The following is a 10465-nucleotide window of genomic DNA, read 5'->3' on the forward strand; positions in this document are numbered from 1 at the left end:
AAAACAAAATTTTACCGCCAGAGCAATTTGGTTTTCGGGAACGACATATGTAATACCACACAACAAGTCCTCAGACTAATAAATGACATAACCAATAATTACAACACGAAAAGCATAACAGCAATAACATGTCTTGATATTGAAAAAGCATTTGATAAAGTCTGGACAAAAGGACTCATTTACAAAATGATTAATTAATTAAAGTTCCCAACGCACATTACTAAATTAATAAACTCGTACTTAACAGAAAGAAAGTTCAGAATAAAGGTAGAAGGCGAAAAGTCGGAAATGAAATCAATAAATGCGGGAGTCCCACAAGGCTCAGTGCTGGGGCCAATACTATTTAATATTTACATTCATGACATCACTAAATTCGCACAAACCAATTTAGCTTTGTACGCGGATGACACCGCAATCTACGCTAAGTCTCATTCGGGTCAGGTCGCACTCAAACAAATTCAGATCCACATTAATCAACTCGAGCAATTCTACGCGAAATGGAAGATTAAACTCAACGCGGACAAAACGGAAACGGTCATTTTTGCAAAAAGATTCACCGGGCAAAAGATCATTAAAAAACTAAAGGTAGGGGACAGTGAAATTGAAATCAAGAACTCAGTGAAATATCTAGGAGTCACCCTAGACAAAAGGCTAAACCTACATGAACACATAAAGAAAACGAGACAAAAAGGTGAAGCCGTCCTCAAGCAATTGTACCCATTGTTGATCAAAAACAATTATCTGAACACGAGAAATAAGTTGCTTCTGTACAAATGCATCTTACGCCCCATCATAACGTACGCAGCGCCCAACTACCGGCACAAACCACACACTCCACTAATTCCTTTGCAAAGATTTCAAAATAAATGCTTAAGACTTGCCCTTAACGCAGACAGATACACTCCGATCCGTCAACTTCATCAGAACGCGAAACTTCCACTCCTACACCATTACATCCACTCCCTTTCCGATAAATTCTACGAGAAGCAGGTGCGGCACGTACCTCTTCTCAAACAATCCCTTAAACACCCAGCAGGAACTCACAAGTTCCCGCACTCGGGTGTCCCCAATTTAGAACGGATAATCCGCTGAATTTTGTTACAGGCAAAAGGCAGCGGAAGAAGAACCGTAAACGGCAACCAACCAGCCACTGACCATATCGGAACAGGAGTCCAGGAGCCCCCTGGAACATCAATCCGAGGATAAGGAGTCCCCGGAGCCCCCTGAAACCTCCCCACTAGACCATACCGCACCTGGAGCCCAGGAGCTCCCTGGAAATTGTAACCAGACTAGATGTCCCCGGACCTCTCTAGGTCAACTGTAAATAGTTTTTAATAATCTTTTGTACATAGTAGCTAATAAGGTTAGGGTTTTTAGTTCGTAATTCATTTTCCCTAAATTAATGTAACCAATAAGTAGGCCAAACACCAAAAATGTAAGCAACCAATATTGCCGGTGAGCCATAAAGTAAATGTATTATCTTAGATTTGTAAAATAAATGTAGGCTAGGTTAAGGCATCAGCGCCACACATTAGCATTAATTAATCTTAAGTGTGACATGTAATATCTTAGTTTGATGACATGCGCAATTTCAACTGAAATAAAAAACTGTTGAATTTGAATTTGGTTCTCGTCCCCAGTCTGCTTCCAGTACTCGAAGAGAGAAGAAGTGTATCGACGATCGATATTCTCTTTGTAAGAGCCGAGCCGCCTTTGTAAAAGTGCACCTCCGCTTTGTGTAACACTGCCGCTCCCTTGTGTCACCGCGCGCCGCTCTCCAGTCGCGCCGCGCTAAGTGTTCTCCGTCGCTCTGCTGAGCCCGGGCTTTAACAAACAATAGTGTGACGCCTTGTCAGCGCTGTGTCAACCAAGTGTGCGAACACAATACGATCGCACGTGTAATCCTGTGACACGTCACAGGAAATTCTACCTCATCAAACTACGCCGAAAATATACGACGAAAAAAGAATTCCAACAAAACCGCAACCTTGGGTCTTGGACCCTCGGGCCGCAAAATAATTAAACACGCAGAAAAATACCTCGCTAATTTATCTAGCATATCAACTATTCTAACCTCAAAACACATGGAAATGCCAACAACAGACATCGATATTCAATTAAGCGATATGAAAGAAGACGACATCTTCAAATCTCCCCCAAAAAGGAAGCTTTCGTTTCAACCCAAGAAGACCACTGAAAAACTTATAATCACCGCTAACAAATTCGAGCCGCTTAGAAACAATAAGCCAACAGGCGAAACGGAGGACATCTCACCCCCAAAAAAAGCCACCACTAAACCGCCACCCCCAATAATACTACACGGGCAGCCGGTTAATTACGCAGCGCTTAAAGATCTTATCAAAACCAATACCAGCAAAGGATTCACAATTAAATACACCCGAAACAGGACTACGATCCAAACTTTAAACAAAGATGATTGGTCAAACTGAAAGTATTAATCACCACACCTACATGCCAAAAGAAGACAAGACTCACGTTTTCGTTTTGAAAGGATTAGATTCCAACCCGGACCCAGAGGATCTATTAGCTGAACTCCAACACCGTAATACCAATGAAAAAGACAATAAGACCAAAAGTCATGGTCATTATCTTGCAAGTAGTATGACCTGTCCTGACTATACCAAAAGAGTCGAAGCCCTACAAAATAAGCAAAATGCTAATAACAACGCCCCCAAACTTGTGCCGGCCCCTCAACCGCAATTCAACGCTTGAACCCAACGTCAGAATACCACCACAACAACTTCAACAGCTAGTGCTAGTGCAAGTGCACGTGTGAGTGCAACCACCACAAAAGTCAGTGCAACAGGTGATGTGAGCGCCAGTAATGTAATTGCGTCACTACGAACAATTAATCAAGCGTGCAATCTTAAGGAACTACTGACATGTGGAAATGACCTTGCGCGCGTACTTGGAAATGCCACAACAAAACAAGAAAGGTTAGCAGCTTATCTTGATTGCTCATCTAATCTTGACACCTATAACTTTTAAATTCACACTTAACGTGGCGTATTGGAACGCAAATGGACTTAACATCAAACTGACGACCCCACGCAGCTTTATGTCTATTCACAAGATAGACATAATGCTGGTAGGTGAGACGAAACTGAAAAAGACCGACAAACTCTACAAAGAAAATTTATTGGATCAATCCTTGGTGTTGTTGACAAATTATCAAAATTACAATTTATTCCCCAAACACCAAATTTGACAAAAAATGCTGACGCGCGTTTCGATAGCAATGATATCATCATCAGAGCGATGATTAAACTAGTTAATCGACAAAAAAGTCGTTCGGGGACGTTGCGGTAAGCAGGCCGACCCCTGCAGCCGTCCTCGACTCCGCCATCGTCCCCACCACTTCACGGGGAACCACATCCTCTCTGACGAGCATCGCCACTGCGAACCAGCTCGTCAACGACGCCATGGAAGAGGGCGCTAAGATCGAGAAAGAAAGAAGAACTTCCACCACGATACAACGAACCGACGGTGACGACGCCGAAGCGCCACCAAAGAAATCCCGAGTCCCGCCCATCACCATGCTGGACTCGACAAAACTGGAGAAGGTGGAGTACTTCACCCACTCGCTTCCCGAAGCCCGACCAGCAAGAGCTGTCATCAGGGGTGTCCCAGTCGGGATTTCCTCCGAAAAGGTCCTCCAGGACCTGCTGAAGACCGGCATTCCAGCTCTGCGAGCCAGCAGAATGCATCACGTGTTGGAGGCCGTCACCGTCAAGGTTGAGAAGCCTCACAAGAAGGAGGCGACCAACCAGTGCCACCGCTACCAACGCTTCCATCACTCCCAGACACACTGCACAGCCAAGTCGCGCTGCGAGAAGTGTGCAGGAGAACACCGTTCTGGGCAATGCCAGAAACGCAAAACCGTCCCCGCCAAGTGCGTGAATTGTAGTGGCCCCCACACGGCCAACTACAAGGGGTGCCCCAAGTTGCCCAAACCAGCAAGGAACCCCGCGACGCCGAGGAAGACTCCGCCCCAGAGCCCCCGGAACCATCTCATAAGCCGAGATAGTCAAAGGAGGAACACCAGCGAAGAAACAAGAGGTGAACTTTGCCCTTCAGAAGAACCAACTCCTGGAGGCCATCACCCAAGCGAAGGACACGAAGGACCTCGCCAGAAAACTGGCAGCGTTTGTATCGTTCCTCTGCTAAATAGATAGTTCCACACTAATTCCCTCTTCCTTACAGATTGTGCTTTAGAACGCCAAGAGCTTGAGGACTTTATGGACCCACTGAAAGTGGACATCGTAATTCTGTGCGAGACGAAGCTCAAGAGGCGACCAGGGACCCACAATTCCTGGTTTCACACTTCATCGACCCACAATCCTTTGCCACCCAGAAATGTCTCTACGGCATTCTAACATCGTCCTTGCTTCTAGGACATCTCAAAACTTGTGGTCAACTGGAACCGCACCTGTGCACTGCCACCGACTGCGCGACCATTTCGCGCACAAAAAAGCCTTCGCACAATCCGTGCCCCCAAATGCCCCTAAGGCACCGTCATTAAAGACGTCCAGGACGACATCGAGGAAGTCCTAAATGCTATTAGAGCGACCTCGAATACCTGCCTTCGGTGCAAAGGCGATCATACTGCATGGTCCCAAAAATGCCCCAAAATACATTTCTGTGCGACAAACGATCACTTTCGTCACCAAAATGTTGTACGACCTCTTCCCCCATCAACGGTCCAAACTCGCAGAACTATAAATTTAATGTACTTTTTCTATTCACGTTCGTTTTAATTTCACTTTTATCAATTTGTTAATATATTCATTTATTTTATTTATTTAACTTATTTTTATAAAGATCTTCCCAATTGTCACAAAAATTTGACGGGTAAATTGGAGCTGATCTTTTAAGAAATTTAAAAACTATTGTAGACTTCCAGTACCAGAAATTAATAATGTCAAAATTCCAATGATATACGAGGAAAATGACACCGCTGTCAATGCGTCAAGATGAAGTAGTCAGAAAAATTCAAATGCTGATGTTATTTGTCAGATCAAAATCAATGCATATGACGATGTTTCAAAACCTGTACAAAATTCAAATGAATTTGTTGCAGTCGAATACAAGAAATTAAATGTTTTTCCCGATTTAAGTACACATACAGATTTTTCCACCAGTTAAAGACCCACATTCAACTCAAACTACAGTTCATTCAACTGATAACGCAAGTTTAATTAACGATGGGATTCCAATTTTAGATGAAATTATTAATAACAATAAAATTGAAGTCAGTAATGATGATTTTAAAAACCACAAAACTTGTCATCAACATAAAAGTAAAATCAACCAGCAAGATGTTAACAAGACTTTCGGAAGATTTATTGGCCATCAATAAAAATTGATGTTAATAATTACCACCCGCGATATGCAACCTCGGCACTTTGTTGCATTATATAGAGTCGTGAGAGCAGTAGAAAGATACAGTTTGTTAGACGTAGTAAAGAGCAGTTTTTCTTACATGGAAAACTTAACTATGGTGACATTATTCACTCGGTTATCTCCGAGACCGTAATAAAACAACCAGAACCCTCGTAACTGCGCAGAAAAAACTACACAGCTAGCTTAAGCATGGGTCTACAGTTGTTACAATTCTGTCAGAAAAATAAAACGGTTGAAATGTAAAGTTGTAATGGCCTGGCTTATCCAATGTAGGATAATAAATTATACGGGTATGTACCCCAAAACGCTAGTTTATATTTACGTATAAGTGTAACATGTGTGGAATTATAGATACTTCCAGTTCAGAACCAAAAATTTGAAATTATTGAATCTATTGTTTGCGAAAATGTTGTAGGGGGGGGGTCATGCGCGATCAACAAAATTTTGTGCCTCTATAGATACTCTACAAATTACTTCTAAAAAATACGTTAACACGGAAAGAAAAGTTTTTGAAAAACGCAAACATTGGCAACTGATTAAATGCTAGCTGCTGAACAAAAGGAACGCGGATAAGAGATTGAATTAGATGATATTACGCATTTTGTAATGAAAAACGAATGAATAATTATAAAAATCTCATGTCTGCTACACACACGCATATAATAAGCGTAAAAAAATGACTTACTCATCTAAAAACGCAAACGTAGTTTATTCACAAAACACTACAAACTGTAAAACCCATGTGGACGGTGAAAACTAATTTAAAATATCAACACTTGGGAAGATTTGTTAAAAACTCGGTGATGGCGCACGGTATGTTACAAAAGATTCTGGAAACTACCTATTTGTGGATTAATTAAACAGCAAAATTGGATTGCGATAGAAATTTAATTTTGCGTATGTCAAATACGAGTGCAAATGGTACCTACCGTTCTGGGAAAAAACAATGAGAAGGAAACAAATGTTTATAATTTATTTCGCAAATTCAGAAACATCTTGTTGATATTAAATTTTAAATTACTATCGTGAAATTTAAATTTTCCACATCAAATTGATTGATGTTTAAAAATTGTAAACTGTCCTTTGTCTTTATAACCTTAAAATTTATAAACGGCACAGCAAGTGTCAGAAATTTACTGTGATTAAAAAATTCTTTATAATTATGTAAAATACACGTTCCAACATTAAAATGATGCTAATTTTTGTAAAATTTTGAAAACTTGATAGCCCACGATTTTTTTAACTTGTTTAAAATTTAAATTAATAAACAAAAATTAAAAGCTTATCAACGTCATTAAAAAAAAACACGGTGAAGGGTTCAACAATCATCTTGAGCTCCCGCGCTAATACCTGGAAGCGGCACGGGTCCACATTTTTCTACCTACTTGAAGATGTCGTAAATTTTAATTTTTGGACACAATAGTCTGTTTACACCCTCCACATTATGAGTGCAATAAGATAATATTCGACTCTAAAAGTCAGGTACGCCATGGTAAAAGCTGCCTACTAGTGAGCCGCTTTTATTATGGCGTACCTGACTTTTAGAGTCGAATATTATCTTATTGCACTCATAATGTGGAGGGTGTAAACAGGCTATTGTGTCCGAAAATTAAAATTTACGACATCTCCAAGTAGGTAGAAAAATGTGGACCCGTGCCTCTTCCAGGTATTAGCGCGGAGGCTCAAGATGATTGTTGATCCCTTCACCGTGTTTTTTTAATGAGGTTGATAAGCTTTTAATTTTTGTTTATTAATTTGAAAAAACCGAGAGTCATCAAGTTTTTACGATAAGAACGAAAAAATAATGTTGGAACATGTGTATTTGCATAATTATATAAAAAAAATATAAAGAACATCCTAATCCTATCTATCTAATTAAAAATTAAACAAAAATTATGAAATTTATATAAAGTTATAAAAAAACTACAAATTAATCATTCCACATCAGAATCATCACTGTCATCATTAGTGTTTATGATGAGTTCTGGAAAGTCATTTCGACCTAGGAAATTGTTTTCCACGTGAACTGTGTGGTCAATACAATTGGACCAAAGAACACCGTCAATTTTTTGAGCCTCTTCGCGGATCAAATTAACGACAGAATTAGTCAAATTTGGCGTTAAATTACCCTTCCTAACTCGGTGTTTGAGTTGGCTCCACACCAACTCAATGGGATTTAGCACACAGTGGTATGGTGGAAGTCGCAAAACCTGGTGTCCACAGTTTTCAGCAAAGTTGTCAATCGCATATGATTTGGACTTATCCACGTCACTTTGTGTAATTAAAGCAACCAAATTCTTTTTTGTCTGCTTTAGACCTTCGGGAATGGGAATGTTCTCTTCCTGGACGAATTTCAATAAGGCATCCTTTTTTGAAGATTTAGTTGGGATTTTTCGGTCTTGTCTGGAGTGGTACGAAGCGTTATCCAGAACAATTACAGAGTTCGGTGTTAATTCTGGAAGAAGCCGATTCTTGAACCAATCCTCGAAAATTTGATTGTTCATATCATCGTGGTAATCTGCGCTGCTGTCCTTTATGTTTTTGGTCGCTAAAACAAATGAATTAGGAATAAATCCATTTTTATTACCTGCTGCCAAGATGATGATCCTCTTTCCTCTATTTGGTGGCGTTTCAAAAAAACATTTCTTGGATCCGTCAACCCAACCTCGTTTTACGACATCGTGACTATCGTACCACGTTTCATCAATGTAAACAATGTTTTTTCCCAAATCCCTAAATTGTCTAATTTTGGATATAAATTCCACTCTCCACGTCACTAAACGAGGTGTGTTCATTATGGAACACCGTTTGTCCAAAATTTTGTATCTAAAACCAATGGCTCTTAATAAGTTACGCATAGTATCCACGCAAAAATTTGCTGGGAACTTAGCTTGAATGAGTCTTTCTCTAACAGCCATTACCGTTGGAACTTGCTTTTCTTTATACATCGTGTAAATGATGGATCGAACAAAATCTAATTCTGGTTCACTGAATTTTTCGTGGACTTTCAGTCGGTGACGCCTATTTGGTCCACAGTTTTCTCCGGTAGAATTGATGATGCGCTGAACTGTCCGATATGGTATTTCCGTTAATTCAGATGTAACCTGGACAGGTGCTTTCTCTCCCCGGTTAATCAAGTTTTTATAGACTTTTCTGACCAAGTCCTTTGCAGAATTGCACAAATATTTTCGCACCTCGCTAGCACCTAAAGAAAAAACAAATTTTGTAGTTATTAATTCCATTTATAAATATTAGGTCCGTAAGAAAAATATCTAAATTTTATTTAAAATAATGAATTGATAATAAATAAAAATAATGGTTTTCTTCACTTACCTTCTTTTAACAAGTTTTGCTCTGGAACGTCCATTGGCTCTACACCAATTACGTCGATAAAATCATCATTTTCATCTTCATTAGATTGATCTAACCAAGGTTGCCACATCATGAAATAGGTCGTAAAGAAAACAAAGTGAGCAAAATTCGTCAAACAGTTAACTTCAAAATGATTTTTCGTACTTACCGGTTCTCTTTATACATATTACCACTCCTTTTAGTTTAACGACATTTTAATATTCCACTTAAAGTCCCCACTTTTTCTAAGAATTAAAGAATTAAGAACAAATAGGCAAACAGACTCCTTACAAAAGATTCTGAAAAATACCTATTTGTGGATTAATTAAACAGCAAAATTGGATTGCGATAGAAAACTAATTTTGCGTATGAGAAAACAATGAGAAGGAAACGAATGTTTATAATTCATTTCACAAATTCAGAAGCATTATGTTAATATTACATTTTGAATTACTTATATGTATTTGTGTTAGGATTTGAAAATTCTTTATAATTATGTAAAATACACGTTCCATCATTAAAATGATGAAATTTTTTCGTTGTAAAATTTTAAAAACTTGATAGCACTCCATTTTTTTAACTTGTTTAAAATTTAAATTAATAAACAAAAATTAAAACCTTATCAACCTCATTAAAAAAAACACGGTGAAGGGATCAACAATCATCTTGAGCCTCCGCGCTAATACCTGGAAGAGGCACGGGTCCACATTTTTCTACCTACTCGGAGATGTCGTAAATTTTAATTTTCGGACACAATAGCCTGTTTACACCCTCCACATTATGAGTGCAATAAGATAATATTCGACTCTAAAAGTCAGGTACGCCATGGTAAAAGCGGCTCACTATATCAGGGTTTTAACAATTTAAGCAATCTAACGCGCCATCTGCACACGAGAAGCTAAAGCAATACCTCACCCCTCTTGACCACCAAACAGGTCAGACCCAAAAAAGCATAGCCCATGCAGGGTATTATACAGTATGTCCCCGGATTGGGTTCACAAGAGGGAAAAAAAGTTTATTTTTCATTTTACAAAAACATGACAAAGGAATAATATTTTTTGCTTATTTCAAAACAGATAAATCTGCAATTAAAATTTCAAAATTATTAGTTTGTACTCTTAAAATTAATTTTTTCATTATTATTTTTTATTAAATTTTGTAATCGTATTTAAATAATATCAGGCTGTGGATTCACAATATCAAATAGTGCGTTAAAGATTAAAGAAAAATTTACCCAATAATATGTAAGTAATAAAAAATTGGAAAAAAATGCAATTGCATCTTTAACAATAATTGAGAAAATTCAAAACAGTCGAAAAAATTACGAGTTAGAATTCAACTATGTGCTAAAACAGGTAATGGGTCAATCAAATAGTAGAAATTGGTTTGAGTAAAGGAACAAATTTCATTCCTTTGACATTTTTTGCAAAATTAAAAATAAAAAAGTTCTTCGTTATTTTTTGTTTTTTTTTTTTCGATTTTCAGAACACAGCTTGATAATATTAAAGGTTTAATTAAAGATTTATTTATTTTAAATTAAGTAAAAAATAATATTCCTTTGTCATTTTTCTGTAAAATGAAAAATAACGTTTTTTTCCCTCTTGTGAACTCAATCCGGGGACATACTGTATACTAATTATTTTGTTTCTTAACTAGTTTCCATCTACAAAAAAAGAATGGAAAACAATTG

The 10465-nt window shown here is 38.2% G+C and overlaps 1 protein-coding gene across 1 annotated transcript; it reads right to left on the reverse strand.

The window, feature by feature from the left end:
• Positions 1 to 7358: 7358 nt before the first annotated feature.
• LOC148169363 (uncharacterized) lies at positions 7359 to 9602 on the reverse strand. Its single transcript, XM_088044172.1, has 4 exons — positions 9598 to 9602; positions 9067 to 9074; positions 8758 to 8832; positions 7359 to 8629 (listed from the first exon to the last, which is right to left on the reverse strand). Exons 1-4 carry the CDS (start codon positions 9600 to 9602, stop codon positions 7359 to 7361), a joined length of 1359 nt encoding a protein of 452 aa, XP_087900298.1.
• Between the last annotated feature and the right edge of the window lie 863 nt (positions 9603 to 10465).

Source organism: Gnatocerus cornutus, chromosome 8, assembly GCF_029298725.1.
Source record: "Gnatocerus cornutus isolate USDA-ARS CGAHR chromosome 8, icGnaCorn1.1, whole genome shotgun sequence".
In the NCBI taxonomy this organism is placed as follows: domain Eukaryota; kingdom Metazoa; phylum Arthropoda; class Insecta; order Coleoptera; family Tenebrionidae; genus Gnatocerus; species Gnatocerus cornutus.

Bases quoted from the DNA above. Each gene is read 5' to 3' on its own strand.
- LOC148169363 (XM_088044172.1), bottom strand. The intron at 8,630-8,757 runs GTAAGTGAAGAA...TTTTTTCTTTAG, and splicing joins GCAAAACTTGTTAAAAGAAG to GTGCTAGCGAGGTGCGAAAA.